Raw genomic sequence first — 21159 nt, forward strand, 5'->3', positions numbered from 1 at the left:
GAAATGAGAGACAGTCCCTACCTTCAAAGGATCTGCCAGGCCCCATGTCTAATTGAGCAGGACACGTAGAGAGCAGCAATGAAGGAACAATTATACTCTGTGACAAGTTGGAAAAAAAAGCCCTCCCACTGTCACCCCGGTCCCAGTAGAAGCCTCAGGAAAGAGCCCCACCTTGGGCAGTCTGCACCTCTGCTCTTCTCTTTTCCCTCAGGCCCCGAACGTGGCATCCTCTTTCCAAAAATCAGTTTGAATTTAATTCTTCTTTCGACAGCCTGACATAGAGTGTCATACTTTCCAGCATTATTTCCCCATATTTGAACCCTGACTTTCACATGACCCTTGGAGAGCTGTCTCTTTTTTTTAAATCCCTCAAGAGACCCAAGTTTGTGGAAGTTACTAACTAGGCTTATGCAGGATCATGCAGAGATGGTATGGATCTCTGAGAGATGACACACTCATCTACTAGAATGACTGGGTAGCACTTTAGATGTGTCTATGATTTGCCTAAGGTTAGGTGATCTGTCTCTTGTATTGTTGGAAGAGGGGTTTGCTATGACTGATGTGTTCTCTTGGCAAAAAAATCTCTGTTAACCTTCCCCCTGCTTCATTTTGTACTCCAAAGTCAAACTTGCCTGTTACTCCAGGTACCTCTTGACTTTCTACTTTTGCATTCCACTCCCCTATGATAGAAAGGACATCTTTTTTGGTGGTGTTCTAGAAGGTCTTGTAGGTCTTCATAGAACCATTCAGCTTCAGCTGATACTGGGAAAGATTAAGGGCAGGAGAAGAAGGGGGCAACAGAGGATGAGATGGTTGGATGGCCTCCTGACTCAATCAACAGACATGAGTTTGAGCAGACTCCAGGATATGGTGAAGGACAGGGAAGCCTGGCATGCTGCAGTCCATGGGGTCACAAAGAGTTGGACACGACTGAGTGACTGAACGACGACAACAAGGTGATGTGTGTGGGCCCAGACTAACACCCAGAAGCTGCCATATTGACTCACATTGAAGGTAATGTTGTAATTCTTGCTCAGATCTGCCCAACTATGAATGTGTGGGGTCAATCTTCACATCATTTAAATTTTAAATGGTTAAAAATTAGAGTGAAATGACAGTCTAATGAGATTGCCACCTGTCCTTAGACTTCTATGGCTGCTACAGCTTACAACATAGAGGCAATTGGTCTTTATTTAACTGAACATCAAGTGTAAGACCAACCACAGGGCTGTCGGTGAGCGGTGTATATCCTTCTCAGCGTGGTCAGTTGTATTATTTATCAATCATGGTTTTGATCCTCTGAGAAGAAAGTGAGGGGTTGGAGAGAGATAGCTGAGGGCCCTGGAACTGTGTGTTACTGTTGTGAGAGCAGTGATTCGATGTGCAATCACCATATCACCGTCCTCGTACTTTCGAACACACCATCACAGTTCAACTGTTGGTCTTCCTTACAGATCAGGGGATTCTTCCAGTTTCATGGCTTCCCTGAAAATCAGTAAGCTCGGAGTCCCTGGGGCTATCAAAGCAGAGATTGTAGAACCCCAGGAGAAGATGTTAGGAGAGTGATGGTTTGTTCATGTGTGTGTGTGGGGGGGCAGGGGGGCATCCTTACTATGTGTAAGCACTGTGTGAGGTGTTGGGGTTACAAAGAGCATTTCACAAGATAGGTGTGATTCTGCCCTCATGGAATTTCCTGCAGGTAAATAAGTAGCTAGTTGGAGAAGTACTGCTGTGGCGAAGTCCAAGGTGCTGAGGGAAGCAAGGGTGGGTACCTGACTCATCAGGGGTCAGAGTCGCTTCTAGGCTGGGTCTGGAAGGATGGGGCACATTAACCAAGTGAATGGAGCTGAGCTTGCCAGGAACCAGGTGTCTGACACTCTGCTTTCCATTCCACAAGTCTCTAGAAGCCTTTTTCAGAGTGAGAAATGAGAAAAATAGGAGCTGAGTAGTTCTTGATAAAAGGTATTCCTTTTAAATTGGTGTCCTTTATTCTGAGATTATTTTATTCCTTCCTTTAGAGTCCTACATCAGTACCCATTATTTTGTGATATGAGGGACAGCGTGTATGGGAGTCTCACCTTTTGAATACTGTATTTATTTGTCAGAATGAGAGATTGCTACTTTCACGTCAATTTTTAAGACAATCCAGAGACCTGCGAACCTGTCCATTGATCCTCTCTGCCTTTCTGAATCAGCACCCTCCTCTCCTCCTGTCCATATCCTCACAATTCTCAATCCCACCCGTCTCCTGGTTTCACTAGGATCCTATTCTGCAGGCCTGTGATTTTCCTGGGGGTGGACCTTGACCTTCCACGTGTATTGACAGCCCCAGAAAAACAGAACTGGTGGACCTAGAGTTTAGGGCGGCAATGGGGGATGGGAGTGGGCGGCTGATATATAGAATCTGAGAATCATAAAAGAGCAACGCTCCAGCAGACCTCATCAGAACCCAGACCCATCATTTCACCTGCTCTCGCTCCTGACCCCACCAAACATCAAATGACCCTTGAGCGTAAATACCTCTCCTTAGACATGCTCACCGGAGAAGGCAATGGCACCCCACTCCAGTACTCTTGCCTGGAAAATCCCATGGACAGAGGAGCCTGGTGGGCTGCAGTCCATGGGGTCGCTGAGGGTCGGACACGACTGAGCGACTTCACTTTCACTTTTCACTTTCATGCATTGGAGAAGGAAATGGCAACCCACTCCAGTGTTCTTGCCTGGAGAATCCCAGGGACGGGAGAGCCTGGTGGGCTGCCATCTATGGGGTCGCACAAAGCCGGACACGACTGAAGTGACTTAGCAGCAGCAGCAGCAGACAACATGCTCACATCCCCGTGTCTGCAAGCCACCGCCGATGCCTTTACTTTCATCCTTCTTCCAGTCCATCTTCCACATTCCTCCAGAAGGCTCTTTGGAAAACATGAACCAGATTGTTTTGTTCTCTTCCATAAAAGTCTGCCAGGGTCTGCTTAAAGCTTGCAGAACATTGCCCATCCTCCACAGCCTGGTGTACAAGGCCCTTCCTGATGTGGCCACTGCTGACCCCTCCAGCTGCCTCTTGTAAAATTACTCCCGTGGTCCCAGATTTGAGACCGAGGACTTGTTGTATCCCCTTCTTCTTATGTGTTTCCAGGGCCCTTTTGCTCTGTCTCCCACACTTGGTCCAAGCTGTACTCTTCCTGTGAAAACCACAATGGTATCTCCCCCTGCCTTCACCTGGGTAAATGCCATCCTTCTGTGCTTCCATCACATTCAGCACTCGCTCTGTCATAACACATATCAGAGGCACAGGTAAGAGACCAATGGTTAAAGTGTGGGATCCACTAGAGATTGTATTGTGTGACTTACATCCTATGAGTGCAAAGGAGGATCTTGGGAAAGTGCTGTCCCCCCCACTGAACCCTGGTTTCTTCCCCTGCAAGTATGGGAATACTCATACTTAACACATAAGGTTTTTGTAAAGCTTCAAAGAGACAATTTAAAAAAGGACTTAAGCAGTGTCAGTGTGTATAATAGTAAACTCCCCCAAATGGTAGGTTTTATTAGTATTATCACATCGTGTTGTGATCATCTGATAATTTGTCCTGCTTCGTTCATAAAACTGCTAGCTCTTTGATAGAGAAAAGTGTTTCTCATTCATATTTTATGCCCAACTTCTAGCTTAAAGTATAGTATATGATATAATCTCAATAAGCATTGAAGAATGAAAGAGGAAAAAAAATGAATCATATACAAGGAGAAAGGAAGTTAAGAAGTAAAGAATGAAAGCAGGCAGACCGGAAGGGAGGGAGGCTAAAGGATAGATAATGAAAGAATGACTCATTCACTAAAAGAATTGAAAAAATGATCAATTTTCAATTGATCTTTGATTGCTGCTGTTCCATTTTTCTTAGATTGTATGTCAAGCTTCCATATAAGAGTTATTATCTTTGAAACCAATCATTCAGGATTCTGAGAATTTAAGTCAACTCTTCAAGTGTTTTTTCTTTACCTCTTCTTACACACAAGAGGAACAGATTTAGGCATTTCTGACAATGAAACTGAGGAGGAGAATAAAGTCCAGATCATTAGGCCCCTTGGGGTAAAAGTACAACATCCAGGTTTTAGAACTGGTCACAGTTTGGAGAAAGCTTGTTATTTGGAACAAGGATATGGATGCAATAAACATTCTGAGGTTTATCTTGTTTTAATGACTTGCATTGAGTGGCTTTGATCTTTATATTTGATAATCACTTTCAAATGGTCTGGTGTGTTCTGAAAGTGGAGGAGTGCCTCACGGACTTGAGATCTTCCATGGGAATGACAGGCTGCAATCAGAATTTGGAAATGGGCGATGTTATAGGACTTCTTCTGTGAGTTGTAGAAATGGGGCAGCTGCCTATGAGGAAGATAAACACATTGGTTCAGTGATGGAACCAGGGTACACTGATGGAAAGGAGACACGATAAACATTGGATCCAAGACCAGTTTCCTCTAGTTCCGTAGTGATGGTGGTGCTGTAATTCCTACGTTGTGTCTAGTTCTTGAGATCCCATGGACTATAGCCTGCCAGACTCCTCTGTTCATGGGATTTCCCAGGCAAGAATACTGGAGTGGGTTCCTTCTCCAGGGGATCTTCCTGACCAAGGGATTGAACCCGTGGCTCCTGCCTTGTAGGCAGTCTCCTGCATGGCAGGCAGATGCTTTAACACTGAACTAGCAAGGAAGCCCCTAGCTCCATGAGCTAGTTAAATAAAATTGCGCATCTTAGGGCCTTTTCATGAGTTGAGCAGTCTTTTAGGGACTTTCTTGTGTATTACCACTTTGGATTTTTATATTCCCATTTCTAGGTTGAATATTAAAATCCCCATTTTACAGATAGGGAAATTGAGGTTCAGAGAGATTGAGTCCCTTCTCCAAGGTCACAGGGTCACTTGGTAGAAGATGGAGGATTTGAACCCTATTCTATCTCTGTCTTAAAATATGGCTATTTTTTTTTTTCCAAAAGAAAAATAAGGCCAGGGATGACAGTAGTTAGGTAGGTCTTGGTGTATAATGCCAGAAGAAAATAGTGAGTACACAAAGCAAATAGTGAATACGTATGTGTGACTTTGACATACGTACGCTCCGCTGTCATATCATTGCGTGAAGAATAGACTTAAGTCCAGAACATTTCCATCTAGAAATCCATCGGAGAACATTTAATCATGTAGTTAACAGAGTTTACTGTGTGAGACTGTTCTCTACATGGGCTACAGGAGGATAAGGATCTAAGGTATTCTATTTAAACGTTGTTGTCGTTCAGTCGCTAAGTTGTGTCCGATTCTTTGCGACCCCATGGACTACAGGATGCCAGTCTTCCCTGGCCTTCACTAGCTCCCAGAGTTTGCTCAAGTTTGTGTCCATTGAGTGGGTAAACATTATGCTGTCATAGTTAAACAAATTTCACTTTTAAAAACAGAAGAGTTTTTCTGTAGCACTCTACTGTGCTTCCCCTTACTTTGAAAGAGCCTCTAGCTTGGAAATAGCCCATTCTCAGCCAGGAGCAGCTCAGACAAACCCTCTTCAAATAGACAGTATTTACAGGTGGGCAGCACCATTCCCATAACCTGCCTGTGCCCATCAAGGGTCCAGGGAGCGGGACTTTGGCTTGGCAATCCTCAAAGAGCTCAGCCATCACTTCTGCTGTGGGGAGTCCATTTGCTTTGAGTGGTAATAGAGACACAGTCTTGACCTGAGCTCATTGTACCTTGTCTCTCACCGTCTTGAAAATAGGGAAGCTAGTGCCTTACGGTCTAGAGTTAGAAAAACTTGATGCTTTCATGACTCCATTGGAGAGACTGTTGTTGTTGTTGTTCTGCATTTTGAACGCAGTTCCCTTTTGCTTCTCATTCAATAAAACAGGCCCTGACAGCCCTCTCATTGAGATTATTACCGAGTTGTACCATCTCAGGCCAGTGCATTTAGGAAATATGTTGTTGGCACTCACGAGCGAGTGAGATGCATAAAGAAAATATTCTAATGACAGTTGAGTTGAGAGAGCTTTGATCTCCCTCCAGGACTGCTCTCATGGCTTTGAAATGTAGTTCTGGCAGAAGGGTAAAAGCCATGAGAACGCCTTGGCCAGGCCCCGTTCTGAAACTGACATTCCAGGGGACTCACAGCCCTCACAGGAGGAGCCAGGTACAAGGCTGCACAGGGAGAAAAGAGACACCAAGACACCTCTCTTGACAGGCAGTCGGGAGAGGATCTGAGTGAGAAGGGACTTTCCAACTGAGCCCAGCATTTCCCAAGCTCGGTTGGTTGTGCTGTTATTTGATTTTTGGCAAGGGCAGCCGTGGGGCGGGAGAAAAAGGATTATGGTCAAATGTGTTTGGGAATACTTCATACGCTCTGTCTTACTCCCATTTTGTATATTAAAGGCTCTGAAAATTCTTGCAATTAAAAAAATATATGTATTGAACCTTGTTTAACAGAGCATGTCCTAAAACCATCTGACTTGGAAATTCTTTTTTCCTTTAAATATGCCGCTGCTTCTTGTGGATTTAGCCTTCCATAGACCTCGATTTGGAAAATGCTGGTAGTTCACAAGCTCACTGAATAGATGGGGACTCAGAGCTGCAACCTAGACAGCTGAGCATGGTGGGAATGGGCCAGAAATCCAGGCAGTCAGGTTCTGCACAGGGGTGTGCAGCTGAAATGGAGGGTGGATGCTACAATCCTCCCCACGCTTAACTCTCCACACTGTGCCCCCTTGCAAGGAACTATGCCCCTCCCGCCTCAAAGGGAGAGGTGACTTCGTTTGTTGGTACCCAAGTGCTGTCATACATAGGCCAGTGACTAGAGGCCTTCCACTCCTTACTTGATACCTTGGGCAAGTCACTTCACTTCACTTCCCTGACCCCTGGACTTCCTCATCCTGTTTTGAAGTTACACAGTTTACGAGTGTATGTGAATATGTGTATGCTCAGGCACTTAGTCTTGTCTGACTCTTTGCAACCCCATCGACTGCAGCCCACCAGGCTCTCTGTTCATGGAATTCTCCAGGCAAGAATACTGGAGCGAGTAGCCATTGCCTCCTCCAGGAGACCTTCTCGACCCAGGGATGGAACCTGCGTCTTTTGCATTTCTTGTGTTGGCAGGCAGATTCTTTACCACTGCACCATCTGGGAAGCTTACAAGAGAGGTGCTCAAAAGTTGCCAACCAGAGAGAGCTCGTATCTTGAAGGAAAGGTGTAGGCGATAAAGAGAGGATAAAGACACGGCTTATAAGTTTGAAGCTTATTGCAGACTGATGGAAAGTACAGCGACGATAATCGAGCAGGATAATAGAAACTAGAATCAAAATTAGGAGCCTCTGAGGAGGGTGAAATCATTTTCAGATAGAGGTTGATACTGTTGATTTTGGTGTTGCTAATAATTGTCCTTGTAATTAACATAGTAATAATGCAATACAAATAGCCTCGGCTAATCAATGAGTGCCTTCGAATGAGCCAGGCACTGTGGGAGAACACTTTCTTCTGCCTCTAGTCCTGCTGACAGCCCTGATGGGTGGACATCACTGCCCCACCTCACAGGGGAGAGTGGTCAGGAGCAGACACGTGGCATGCACTGCATGTAAACTGAGCCTAGCAGGGAGGGAAAGAATTTAAAGGCTGAGATTCAGGGAGCTTGTAAGGCAGAGAAGAGAGACTGACGGACGTGCTTCAGGAGCGGGCATCACTGGGCAAGCCCAGAGGTTCTTGGGATGAGGAAATTGTAAGAACACAGGTGGGAGGTTGTAGGGGGAAGAAGAAGAGTGGGTGGTAGGCAGGAGACACTGCAGGCTGAGACCAGAGAGTGGCCTTGAGGTGGTTTTCCCACTAGGAGGAGATAAGAGAAATAATAGGAGACCAGAAAATGCAGGGTGGTGGCGGGAGGTCTGTGCCAGAATGGTGCTTAGCTGGCTCGGTCCAGCCCTCTGGTAGCCCCATGAGCTAGCTGAGACTCAGAGAAGCGAAGCAACTTGCCTGTGGATCCGGATCTACTGTCCAGCCAAGTAGAACCTGCACATAAATTAATAAACACACAGTTTGGGATTTAGATGAATTGCGGGGAGGTAATTGCTTTTTTTAAAGAAATTTGGCCAATTTAGAGCGTCCACGGGGGACCAACCTCCCCATGGTAACAAAACGGAGAGCAAGTGGCCCTCAGCAAACCCTTTTCCTCTTCTTAGCATCCATCTCCGTCAACTCTGAATGGTCCTTCTCAGTGTGACCTCCTGTGCTCTCTCTTCCATCCCTCTGCAAAGGGAATAAGCAAACCTTTTCTTTCTTTCTTTCTTTCTTTTTTAGCAAACCTTTTCTTAAAAATTAACTGTTTTTGGTAATGCATGGTCTTTGTTGCTATGTGTGGGCTTTCTCTAGTTGTGGCAAATGGGGGCTACCCTTGGTTGGCGGCGGGGCGGGGGGAGCCTTCTCATAACGATGGCTTCTCTAGCTGCAGGGCCCAGGCTCCAGGTGTGTGGGCTTCAGCAGTCGCGGCTCGCGGGCCCTGGAGTGCAGGCTCAGTGGTTGTGGCACCTGGGCCTAGTTGCCCCGAGGCATATGGAATCTTCCCGGACCAGGGATCAAACCCGTGTCCCCGGCTCTGACAGGTGCAGTCTTACCCACTGTGCCACCAGGGAAGTCCAGCAGAGCTTAAAGAGATGGAGGAGGAAGTTAAATACATGGACTCCTGTCCCCAAGATTTTCCCCTGATACTTTTGGGAAACACCCAGCTTGGCTCTGAACTGGCGGGAGGACCTGAGCTAGCAGAACAAAATCTTTTAGCCACAGAACTATTCTCCTTTGCGTGGAGAGGAAATATTTATTTCTCCAGGAAGTAACTGGAGAGGAAAGGGGCCATCTCTTTAGGGAAACAGGAGCTTCTCAAAGTGTGAAAAACAAAAACCAAAAACCAAAACAAAACAAACAAACAAAAAATATATATATATACACAAGCAAGGGAGTCTATTTATTTAATATCCCACATATCTTCCTTGAGCCAGGATGAATGTCACCCACCGAAAAGATTGGTTTCTGCAATTACATCAGAATAAACAACCAATTAAAACATCTCCCTGCCCCTGCCCCGCCCCCTCTTCCTCTCCTGAAGCTTTCTCAGCCTGGAGCCATGGGACAAAGAGGTGACTTTCTCTAATAATATGTGTGTTCTCTGCACCAGAGAGTGGTAGGTGGAAATGGGCAAATCAATTAGAAAATAATAAATTGCGTGGGAAGGGCCGACCCAGGGAAGCCTCGGCGTCTTGGTGTTTTCACTCCACTCCCACTTGGTGTTTCCTTTCCCTGTGGTCCTGAGAGGGCTCAGGATTGAGGGTGAAGTGGAAGGAAGAGTTGAACATGTCGAGATTTGGACTTGGCCTTGTCAGTATTTATATGATCTCTGAACCCCTGTTCCTTCATCTGTAGGACCAGGATGAATACTGGAAATGGCTAAACATTTACCCAGGGTTTCTGCGTGCCAGAAACTTCCTTTATTAATGTCCCAAATCCTCAGACCAACTCGACGAGGTGGATACTGTTCGCATGTTTATCTTCTGTATAAAGAGACGGGGACACAGGAAGTTAAGTAAATAACCCAGGGGGACCCAAACATCCAGGGGAAGAGCTGGATTCAAACCCAGGACTTTGGCTTGAGAACAGGTCATCTTCCATGCTCTGCCCCGTGGCTTCAGATTGTGCACAGAGGTGAGACAGCAGGTATAGCTAGGACGGGCTGGCATGCAGCAAGAATTTACGATGTGTTGTCCTTAACCTTCCTCATTTCTACTCGGATCACAGAGAAGACTCGTTCAAACTCCTCACAAGGCTTCTCGGCTCAGAAGCTGAGGGGAGCAGAGGTATAGCAGTGAGATTTGGGGTCAATATCTCAGCTTCTGTCCTTGGAATTACTGGTCAGCTCAGCCTAGACACAGGTGTGACCTCTCCAGGTCTTGCTTGTATCTCCAACACATGTGCAACTTTTTTTTTTTTTTTTTTGGTAATTGAAAAGCTGGAAAAATTATGGTCCCATGACTAATCATGGGCTCTTGATCACACGTGGAGCCGGGAGGGCACTGTAGGTTTCAGACGTATTCTCTTCCCCCAGAGTGGAGGCACAGGTTTGTGACCCACAGAAGTGCCCCATGAAGCACTGGGCATCTGTTCCTAACCCCAGTGTATTGATAAGGAAGCTGAAGCCTTATAGGAAGAAAGCTGCAGCTGAGACTGGGGCCTCAACGTTTTAGATTTTCTCTTTCCCAATGTAATTCCCCTCCATCCAGATCTCCTGAATGCTTGCCAACGGTCAAGCCCTGTGCTGGGAACTGGGTGATAAACCGAGATGAATTAGGCACATTCCCAGCCTCCAGGGAGCCACAGACAGTGGTAGATACAGACCAGTGGAGTATGTGGAGTGGTGTGAGTGTGCGTGCTCATACGAGGTGGAGGGGTACAGAGATGGTAGAAGAGAGAGAGGTGAGGTGGCAATCGGGGAAGGCTTCCTGGAGGAGTGATGCCGGCACAGATGTTGGATTCGTTCATCAGAGGAGCTGAGTCCTTGAGAGGAGCAGCGTGAGTAAAGGCACTGAGGATAATGCATCATGAGGGCACGGGGGAGGCAGATGTTGCCGACGGCACACTGTGGGAAATTCAGGGGTGGGAGCAGAGTCATATGGGGCTCAAGGGGAAGACAGGGTCCCACAGGCCCCGCTGGGGCCCTCTGACTTTACTGCTTCACATGTGGGGAGCTTCTTCTGTGACCCCAGGAAGAAAAGAGAAAGGTGGCATCATTAGTGTTTTGCTGGCCAGGCTCTGTGCCAGCCCCACCGCCTCCCCCACCCTGGAGAGGCAGCACGGTGGAAAAGGGATTCCAGCTAGCTGTGTGACCCAAGCAATGTCTGAAGTTACGGGAACCTCTTTTTCTTCATCTGGAAAATGGGGATAACCATACCACCTTCCTCAGTGTAATGAAGACTAAAGGTGATTATCCATGGAGTGAGGGACCACAGAGAAGGACCCAGCACACATTAATGATCATTGTTGGTCTCTCAGTCGTCCCCAGCTCTTTGTGACCCATGGACTATAGCCCGCCAGGCTCCTCTGTCCATGAGATTCTCCAGGCAGGAATATTGAAATGGGGTGCCATTCCCTTCTCCAGATGATCTTCCCAACCCACCGATTGAACCTGGGTCTCCCAAATTGCAGGCAGACTCTTTACCATCTGAACCACTAAAGATCATTATTCACAGGTTTTATCTCACCTACTACACCAGGCTGACTGCTTGCTTATTTATATATGTTTTTGTTCATTGATTCATTTCTAACTTCACTCCAAAAATGCTTATTAGCTGTTCTCAAGTATCCCAAGAGGGAATATGCACGCATGTGTGCTCACTGGCTTCAGTTGTGTCCAACTCTTTGCGACCCCATGGACCGCAGCCCGCCAGGCTCTAGTATTCTCCAGGCAAGGATACTAGAGTCGGTAGTCATCCCATTCTCCAGGGTATCTTCCTGACCCAGGGATCAAACCTGCATCTCTTGCATTGCAGGCGGGTTCTTTACCACTAGTGCCACCTGAAAGACGCATGACGGGGGGTAAGATAACTCCCTCTGTGATCCATTGACTCTGTGACTGGTCCAAAAACTTTATAACTCCTATTGTGAAGAGAGAGTCGTACTCCACAAGGGAAGTGTTCTTATTTATTGAGCACCTGGCATATGCCAGTCTCTTTCCAAAGACCATTTCTTTCTCTGTCTGACATGTTTGTTCGGTGTGTTAAAGACCTAATGATGATTGTGTGTGGAATTAATCCACTTTCCAAAGACATCAGTATATAGTCTAGGTTTTTGCAATGATGGCTGCCTCCAATGTGATATATACCTTGGCCTGTTTTATGGACAAAGTAATAAAGGCTTACAGAATGCAGAATCATCTATGGGAGGTAGAAAGTGCCCCAGTGAAAAGAACATATGTTTCCAAGCCAGAGAGACTTGACCTTGAAACCCAGTTCTGCAACTCTGGGCAACCCGTATAATCACTTTGGACCACACTCCCTTGCAAGATGGGAAGAGAGATGCAAAGCAGGCCTCCTAGTGTAGCTTATGTTTGCCTAATAAATGGTCCAAGGTCCATAGTGAATGAAGTAGAGAAGAAGGCAGGATTAGAATATGTGTTATCTCTTCCATGGTCTCTTCTCGCTCTATGTCCATATGATGTCATCAGTCAATATAGCAGAGCGCCTAGGGACAGTTGTTGCCTTTAGATTGAGGTTCTAAACTGAACGCTGCTATTGTTTATAAGCTGAGAAACCTTCAAGTTTCTCAAACTCACGAGGACTTTTTTTTTTTGGTCTGTACAATGTGATCACCTCACTTACTGTATAATATTATTGGGGGAAGTCAATGAGGTCATGTTTATAAAGTGCTTAGCCAGGTGCCTGGCACACAGTGTGACTCAGTTAATCTGGGAGTACCTGCTATTTGAATAGTACCTTTTTTTTTGGATGATGATGACAGCCAAGGTTCTTTTTCTCTTACAGAGCATACTTGGATGTTAATGAGATGAAGAACATTCTTAGACTGGATGGATCGACACACCTCAATATCTTCTTTGCAAACTCCTCAGAGGAGGAATTGGCAGGAGTAGCAACTTGGCCGTGGGACAAGGAGGCCCTGATGCACTTAGGTGAGAGCTGGAAACTTCTTCAGGAAGAAGTTGGCTTGGGACAGGCATACATTGAGTAGTGAAGATGATGATGGGGGTCACGATTCTGATGGTGATAGTGGTGGTAAAGACAACGAACAACTTAGTTATTGATCTCTTTTAATATTGCAAAACTCTTTAGCATTCCTTATCTGTCAGCCATCAAGTGAGGCTCTGAACAATAACACAATACTATTAATTCTGTTCTACCAGTGGAGGAACTAAAATGTGGAGAGTGAATGGGGCTTATCTAAGGTCACACCCAAATCAGGGGCAGAACCACAATTGGAATTTAGGTTTCCAACTCTGTTCACTGGTTGCTTTCTCCGTATACCCCCTGCCTCTTCATTCACGCAAATATCTTCTCAGCCTAGTAACGGCTTTGTGCTGGGCCAGCCAGTGATGGGTTGGCTTGAAAGGAGGAAGCAGAGAGTTTGCAAGAACTCCCTGTTCTTCCATGTTCCATCCACCGACACCACCAGGAATTTTTCTTACATTCAAATTATGCATATCCATAAACAAGACGTGTGTTAATACAAACCAATCACCAAAAGTCAGAAATGACAATGGTTTCTGAACCAGGCCCTGTAAGCAAACACTGTTGTCCTTTAATTTCAATTTTTCCATGTTCTCTACCAGTACTCATCTGCATGTAGATATGCATTTTTTTAACTTGTGCATATCTGAAATCATAGCATAGATGCAAATTTGTGTTCTTTTTTTTTCGCTTAATATTATGCCATCTACGTTTTCCCATGTTGCAACAGTCTTCAAAGTTGCTTCTCATCCAGTTTTTTTCTTGCACTTAACTTCACAAGAGAAAAGCCTGTCTCTGAGTTATGTCTAGTTCTCTAAAGACCAGGATTTTCTTTCGGATCCACCATCTGTGGTGGAACCGCCGCCAAGATGCAGATTTTCGTGAAGACCCTGACGGGGAAGACCATCACTCTCGAGGTTGAGCCCTCGGATACAGTAGAAAATGTAAAGGCCAAGATCCAGGATAAGGAAGGAATTCCTCCTGACCAGCAAAGACTGATCTTTGCTGGCAAGCAACTGGAAGATGGATGTACTTTGTCTGACTACAACATGCAAAAGGAGTCTACTCTTCATCTAGTGTTGAGACTTCGTGGTGTCGCTAAGAAAAGGAAGAAGAAGTCTTACACCACTCCCAAGAAGAACAAGCATAAGAGAAAGAAGGTTAAATTGGCTGTTCTGAAATACTATAAGGTGGATGAGAATGGCAGAATCAGTCGCCTTTGCCAGGAGTGTCCCTCAGATGAATGTGGTGCTGGAGTTTTTATGACCAGTCACTTCGACAGACATTATTGTGGCAAATGTTGTCTGACCTATTGTTTCAACAAACCAGAAGACAAGTAATTGTGTATTGGTTAATAAAGATATGAGCTAACAACAACAACAAAAAAAAGACCAAGATTTTAAATGGCCATGTAAAATGCCATCGGGGGCTTCCCTCGTGGCTCAGGAGTATTCTTGAGCCACTCCAGTATTCTTGCCCGAGGAATCCCATGGACAGAGGGGCCTGGCAGGCTAAATACTCCATGGGGTTGCAAAAGAGTCAGACAACTTAATGACTAAATACCAACAATATGCCATTGCGTGAGGGCACTGTGGTTCATTTAGCTTTTTCGCATGTGTTAGAATGTTCCTATTATTTACAGCAGTGAATAGTAATGACTCAATGGGTACCTTTTTCTGAGAATGTTAGGGCTCAGCAGAGGGATAATGCTGGATCTTTCCTCAGGCCTGTCTGATTTTCCAGTGATACAGCCAGAGTCCAGTAGCTGCTCTAAATCCACAATATCTTAGAGTTGAGGGACTTTGCAACTTCAAACAATAAAGTTGTGTTAACTTCTAGACTTAGTTGGCTCCAGAGCACTATCTCCTGCTAGCTGTTTAGTGAAACCAGTTGGTATGTCTGTGTATGTGTGTGCATACACACATATGTGTGGTTGCGTAGAGATGGAGACAACAATAAATAGCTGGCAGTTCTCAGCTGGAGGATTTTATGTGCTGGGAGACATTTGACAAGGTCGAGTGAAATTTCTGGATTTCACAAATGCGGCCATGCTACTGGCATCGAGTGGGTAGAGGCCAGCGATGCCGCTGAGTCTCCTTTGATACCTGTGTTAAAGAGTTACCCGGCCTCAAACACCAGCAGTGCTGTTGTTGAGAAACCATGAGATAGATGATGGATGGGTAGACAGACGGACCTAGACAGACAGGGGCTGGGTGAAAGAGAGTGTGCAGCTTAGGCAAGCTGAAGCTGATTAACTCGCATCACATGCCTACATGATGTATGGGAATCTTGCTGGCCCAAAGCCAACATATAGGCTTGTTCTCAGCTGTGACTTCCCTTCACAGGATGGCCTTAGGCAAGTCTCTCTCCTCTCCAGGTCTCAATGTCTTCAGATTTTAAGTGAGGAAGTTAGACTAGAGGGCCTCTGAAGACCCTTCTCAGGGCTGAAATTCTCTCCTTTTGAAAAATCAACCAAAAGGGTCATGGTTAGAAGCTTAGAATGGTTGAGCAGCAAGTTTCTATAGTGAGAGAGAAATACTCCTGATAATTCCTTGAATTTCAGAGACTGGCTCAGGACCAGGCATACAGAAGGCTATAAATCCACGGCATGTTATAGTATTTCAGGATGATGTCAGCCTCAAGTTATTTCACCTTTTAAGAGAAGCAGTGAAACAGGCCTCAAGCTCTGTGAAGAGGGGAGCCTGGGAGACCCAGCCTGGACATCGAGCCTGCAGTCCCGTCATTGTCCCCTGGAAACACCTATGGGGCCCTGCCAGCACCCTGCCCCCCTTCGTTCTCCATTGACCTCAATATTACAGCTTCACAGAGAGACTGAGAATCTTTGGTGCTCTGCTGCTGCTGCTTATTTCAGAACACGCCAGAGGTGCAAAGTTACTTTCTCAAGATCACACAGCCATTGCAAAACAGAATGAAGATTACAACCCATGTCAGGCTAACTCCAGCCGGCCTCCCAGGCTGCCACCTCTCCGTCCTGAGACATGCTGATCCTGAGCAGTTCCTCTGCAGTAGGCCCAATCAAACCCAATTTATTAGAATCATATATACACACCCTCTTTTCCTGCTGTTACACCATGATCCCTGGAAAAAGCCTTGGGTGGGAAGGGGATTATGTTTCATATTATGATTGACAGAAAATAATTGAGAGAGATTTCCTGTCTCAATTTCTCTTCCTCCCTGCCTCTGCCTGCCGCTTCTCACACATACACGTGCAAGCACACACACCCCCTCATACATCTTTATCTTTGTGCTGGAAGGCTCTGAGCAGCTCAGAATTAATCGACTCCATGAGCCCCATGACTGAGCAAGCTTGCCCTCCCAGCAGTTCAGTCTGAGATAAAACTCCCCCCACGCCTGCTCCAGGCTTGCCAGCAGAGAATAGCAAGGGCCTCCCTCCTCACCGTTCTCCTGTAATGTGCTGCTCTGCACTTACAGCCACCGCTTGCAGATGGCTCAGATGTGAAGCCTTTTCTCTTTTTTTAACTTTTTATTTTGGGTGGGGGGTATAGCTGATTAACGATGTTGTGATGGTTTCAGGTGAGCAGTGAAGAGCCTCAACCATGCATATCCTTATATCCGTTCTCCCCTCCCTTCTAGACTGGCACATAACATTGAGCAGAGTAGCCTGTGCGATTCACTAGGTCCATGTTGCTTATCCATTTTGAATGTAGCAGTGTGTACATGACCATCCCAAACTCCCTAACTGTTCCTTTCCCCCGGCAACCATATGTACATTCTCTTAAGTCCGTGAGTCTCTTTCTGTCTGTAAGTTCGTTTTGTATCACCTCTTTGATGACGCCCCTTTCTTAGGCTGTCATACAGTATCTCTGCTTTTCTGTCTGACTTCACTCACTGTGACAATCTCTAGATCCATCCGTGTTGCTGCAAATGGCATTATTTCACTCTTTTTCATGGCTGAGCAGTATTCCATTGTAAACATGTACCACATCTTCTTTATTCATTCTCTGTGCTCGGACTTGAAGCGTAACCTTCCCTCAAACACACTTGGGTTTTCCAGCTGCAATATCTATCTGCCAACCTGTATGTATTTCTCCAGGAGCTAAAAACAAACACAGAACCATGCTGTCCATTGGTTTTCCTGAGATCTGATCCATCTATCTGCCCAAGGGAAGAAATGGTCATTCTTTTAAGATAGGTAGGGTGGTTTATCACTTCTCAAACTAGAACATACAGGCAAATCATCTGGGGCTGTTGGTAAAAGACTTATTATTTTGATTCTTTAGGTCTGGGGTGGGGCCTAAGGGTTTGCATTTCTGATCACCTCCAGGTGAAGCTGATGATGCCCGTTCTTGGAGTGCACTTGGGGTACCAAGTGGTCAGACAGTGAACAAGGCCCCTGCTGTGTGGAAGGTGATATGCTGGCTACTTACACGCAGTTACTTAGGCCTCGCAAAACCTCTTTCGTTGGGGTGGCATTCAGCAGATATTCAACATTTACTTAATGAGATACCATAGTCTGTGCCTGTGGTGGGCATTAGCAGCAGAACTGATTAAGATCCCTGGCTTTGGAACCCAAGGATCTTGGGTTCAGATCTGAACTCCCAACTTACTCATTCGATCATGGGCCACTTATTTCACCTCTCTGTGAGTCAGTGCCCCTCTCATGGGGTTGTGAGATGATTAAGTGTGCTTATACATGTGAAACACTGAACACAAGGCCTGAAAATATGTAATAAATGCTCAAGAAACACTGACTATTATCACTGTTATAATGGTGAGTACGCCCAGTGCTGGCCTTTATGAATATTCACTCTTGTAGGGTACAGAGCTTCGGAAATGGGATTCAGAGATGACAATCAACTTGCTGAACTTCACAGCATTAGTGAAGGCAACATGAGAGCTGGGACCAAGGAGTCAGGGCATGAGAGTTTCATTTAAACAATTTGTGTAGCATATTCACGAACTGGGGCATGCCTTACTTCCTAAGAAGTTGCAGCTGAAATCTTTGCCATCCAGAAATCAAAGGTCTTGAATTGTAATCATGCCTCTGCTTCTAAGTAGTGTGACATCCCCTTGAGTAAGTTGCCTCGCTCCTTTAGGCATCGGTGTTTTCAACTGAAAAATGAAGGGACTGCACAAAATGACTTTGAGACTTCTTCCTACTCCATCACTGATTCATGCCACAAGTCAGAACGGCTCTCAGCTGTGGAGTCATAGGGTGGAGGAGACTGTGGTTACTTTGGGCCATGCCCCATTCCCCCTTGAGGGATCTGGGGACTCCTGCAGCAGGAAGCAGGGTGCCCAGTTCACCTAACACTCTGACTTCCCCCTGGCAGGCGGCATCGTCTTGAATCCATCTTTCTACGGCATCCCTGGGCACACCCACACCATGATCCATGAGATTGGGCACAGCCTGGGCCTCTACCACATCTTCCGAGGCATCTCGGAAATCCAGTCTTGCAGCGACCCCTGCATGGAGACAGAGCCCTCCTATGAGACTGGAGACCTCTGCAGTGATACCAACCCAGCTCCGAAACACAAGTTCTGCGGTGACCCGGGGCCAGGGAACGACACATGCGGCTTCAACAGCTTCTTCAACACTCCATACAATAACTTCATGAGCTATGCAGGTAAGGCCCACGCTCTGCGGGCCCACACACCGCCCCAGAGTGCCAGTGTCAGACGTGGCCTCCCGGCCTGGCTCAAGCAGGCTGCCTGTCTTTCCTAAGATCTCTTCATTCCAAATAATCGAGTACCTGTGCCTTCCATGAGTACCTCAGGGATGCAAGGAAGATGTTGTATCTAAAAGCTCCTCAGAAAGATGCTTTGGGAAGCTGACCAGGGCTAAAAGTCAGGAAACCTGAGTAGAAGGGCCGGTTCTGCTGCTAGGTCACCTGCTGCCTTGGGGTCTGTCACTTCCCATCTCTGGGTCCCACTTTTCTCAAGAAAATGGAAACTCTGGACTTGATCGCCGAGGTTTCTCCTACTTTTGCAGCTATAGTTTCCTAAGCTGGTGGTTGTTGAACCTTTAAAAAAAAAAACAACAAAATTTTCACATGCTCTTTTACTGTTTTATTACAGTAAAATAGAATTCTTTTGGTTTTACAAATAATGAAATTATTACATGAGATGGAGTTGTTTTCTCCCTCACTGCATATACCCGCTCAGAGTCCTTTTTAGTACCATCAATAACAGTGTTAATAACTCATTCTGTGCATTCCAAGATCCCCTGCACTTCCTTTTAGTGTATATCAAGACCAGCTCTAGTCCTTATAACATCTTTGGAAAGTTAGCTATCCTGGGACTGTCCTGGTAGTCCAGTGGTTAAGATTCCAGCTTCCGATGCAGGGCATGCAGATTCAGTCCCTGGTTGGGGAGGTAAGATACCATATTCCTTGTGGCCACAAAAACCAAAAAATATAAAACAAAAGCAATATATTAACAAATTCAGTAAAGACTCTACAAATGGTCCACATTATAAAAATCTTTAAAAAAAGAAAAAGAACGAATGAGATACCCTTTCTTAGGATGGTCACAGCCTCACCCCTAGGTCAAGAGACTTTGAGTAAAGCACCAGATGCTTGTGTGTGTTAGCTGAGCATCCAGATCTTTTATAATATTCAACTTAGGTGTTTCTTTCCACCACCAAAGCAAGTGAGCTCTATAAAGGCAGAAATTGTCTCTGAGACATCACTGTTCTCTCCGCGCTTAGCACAGGCCTTGTGTTTTTAAAAAATGTTTGCTAAGAAGAAAGGGAGGAGGGAGGAAGGAGGAAGAAAACCAAGTAGGGGGAATATGAGTAATTTCTCTAACAACAGGTATATAAAGTTGATTTGTATAGCAATATTTCTACTTATATAAAAGTTTACCGTTCATGGGACTTCCCTGGTGGTCCAGTGGTTAAGACTCCATGCTGCCAATGCAGGAGATATGGGTTCAATTCCTGGTCAGGAAACTAAGATCCCACATACCATGCAGCACAGCCCAAAGATTAAAAAAAAAAAAAATCAAACCATTATTGTTCATAAAGGACGTTAATATATGCCATCTTGTTTAACTCTCTCAACAAGCCTATGGGGCTGGAACTACCCCCATTTCACAGGAGACCGTCTTTTCTCTTTCCCTCTTGTGCCACTCTTCCAAGGAGACCTAGCTGATGGCTGAGTGGGATATTGAGCGATCTGGGTGGTTTGCGAGTCTGTGCCAGAGAGATCATTGTCAGGGAGGTGGGGGCACTCTGAGTGGCTGTGTGACTCTGAGCCTCTGTTTCTGCTTAAACCAGGGGAGCCCGCTTCTAGCAGTCTCCGTTTCTGACGGGATTTTGCCTCTGATTGCATTCGAAGAGAGGCTGTCCCTCCTGAAATCCAGAAGACCCACTACCTGTGGGTCTTCCCAGTTTCCCGTTTGGACTGAACGATCTCCGGGGCCATCTCCATGTAAAGTTCATACAGTTCACACCCGAGGTCTCTTGAATGGTCAGCACCCACGCTTGGTGCCATAAACAGCCCCTAGCTTGGGGTCTCTAAAAAAGACCCGAGTGCTAGGGATTTCCTCAAAAGCAGAGTCCTACCATGCTCCCATTCCCAGCCGAGCCGGCATCCATATCCGGTGTCCCGTCCCCTCCCGGAGCCCTGCTTAAGTTCCATTTCTACAGCATCTTTCCTCAGCCAGCTCAGTGCGCTTGGAAAGTAAACGATAACGTGAGTTTGGAAGTTTGCCGGCCTCTTAGGGGCCAGGAGCTGCCACTCGCTACTGGACCCCCATAAACTAAATCTTTTTTTGGTTGTTGTTCCCCTTTGTACAGATCTAAAGGGTGATTGATTTAATGTTGCTTTTCTAAAGGAACCCCTCAGCTCAGTGACCCATTAACAGCAGAACTAATTCACTGAGCTACGATAACAAACTTACACCCGCAAAAGCATATTCAAGGAGACCACGAGCTTTGAAATGTTTGTTTTTCTTAGGATCTCTGATAGATGAGGTGACAAAAGCAGCTGGATGAAATTCAAAATGCAGACCAGGATCGGGTTCTCAGGGCTGGGGAGAGGGACACACGGGGGCTTTGCAGTCAAGACAAGAGGGTAGAGACCGTGCTGGGTCAGCTGCTTAGAGTTCCTTCCTTGCGAGTGCTCTGGCTTTCTGCAGAGATGGGTGTGTTCTGTGTTTGTGTTCACCTGCATGGTAGCCATCAGCCACTTGTTGAGCAAGGAGAGTGAAGCTGAGGACCTGAATTAATTGTTAGTCCTAAGATTGTAATAAATTGAACATGGCTGGTGGCAAGTCTGCAGAAACTACTGAGTGTCTATGACGTGCCAGACACTGTGGGCATTGCCCAACAGGCTTGTCTCATGGAATCATCTAAATAGCCCAAGGGGATAAGTGTATTACTACTGTTCCCACTTTACAGAAGGAGAAAGCATGGCTTAGGCAACTTGTCA

General features: G+C 46.0%; 2 protein-coding genes across 2 annotated transcripts in view; both read left to right on the top strand.

Moving 5' to 3' along the window:
- PAPPA (pappalysin 1) overlaps positions 1–21159 on the top strand; it is a 267860-nt gene that overhangs the window by 45130 nt on the left and 201571 nt on the right. Inside the window, exons 3-4 of the mRNA XM_070795369.1 lie at positions 12542–12687; positions 18058–18351. Coding sequence (XP_070651470.1) covers positions 12542–12687; positions 18058–18351 — 440 coding nt within the window. The remainder of the gene's footprint in view (positions 1–12541; positions 12688–18057; positions 18352–21159) is intronic.
- On the top strand, positions 13553–14131 carry LOC109563395 (ubiquitin-ribosomal protein eS31 fusion protein-like). Its single transcript, XM_070795368.1, has one exon. It carries the CDS (start codon positions 13612–13614, stop codon positions 14080–14082), a length of 471 nt encoding a protein of 156 aa, XP_070651469.1. The 5' UTR covers positions 13553–13611; the 3' UTR covers positions 14083–14131.

Source organism: Bos indicus, chromosome 8 (genome assembly GCF_029378745.1).
Source record: "Bos indicus isolate NIAB-ARS_2022 breed Sahiwal x Tharparkar chromosome 8, NIAB-ARS_B.indTharparkar_mat_pri_1.0, whole genome shotgun sequence".
In the NCBI taxonomy this organism is placed as follows: domain Eukaryota; kingdom Metazoa; phylum Chordata; class Mammalia; order Artiodactyla; family Bovidae; genus Bos; species Bos indicus.

Coding starts and splice junctions, on each gene's coding strand:
- LOC109563395 (XM_070795368.1), top strand. CDS start 13,612: ATGCAGATTTTCGTGAAGACCCTGACGGGGAAGACCATCACTCTCGAG.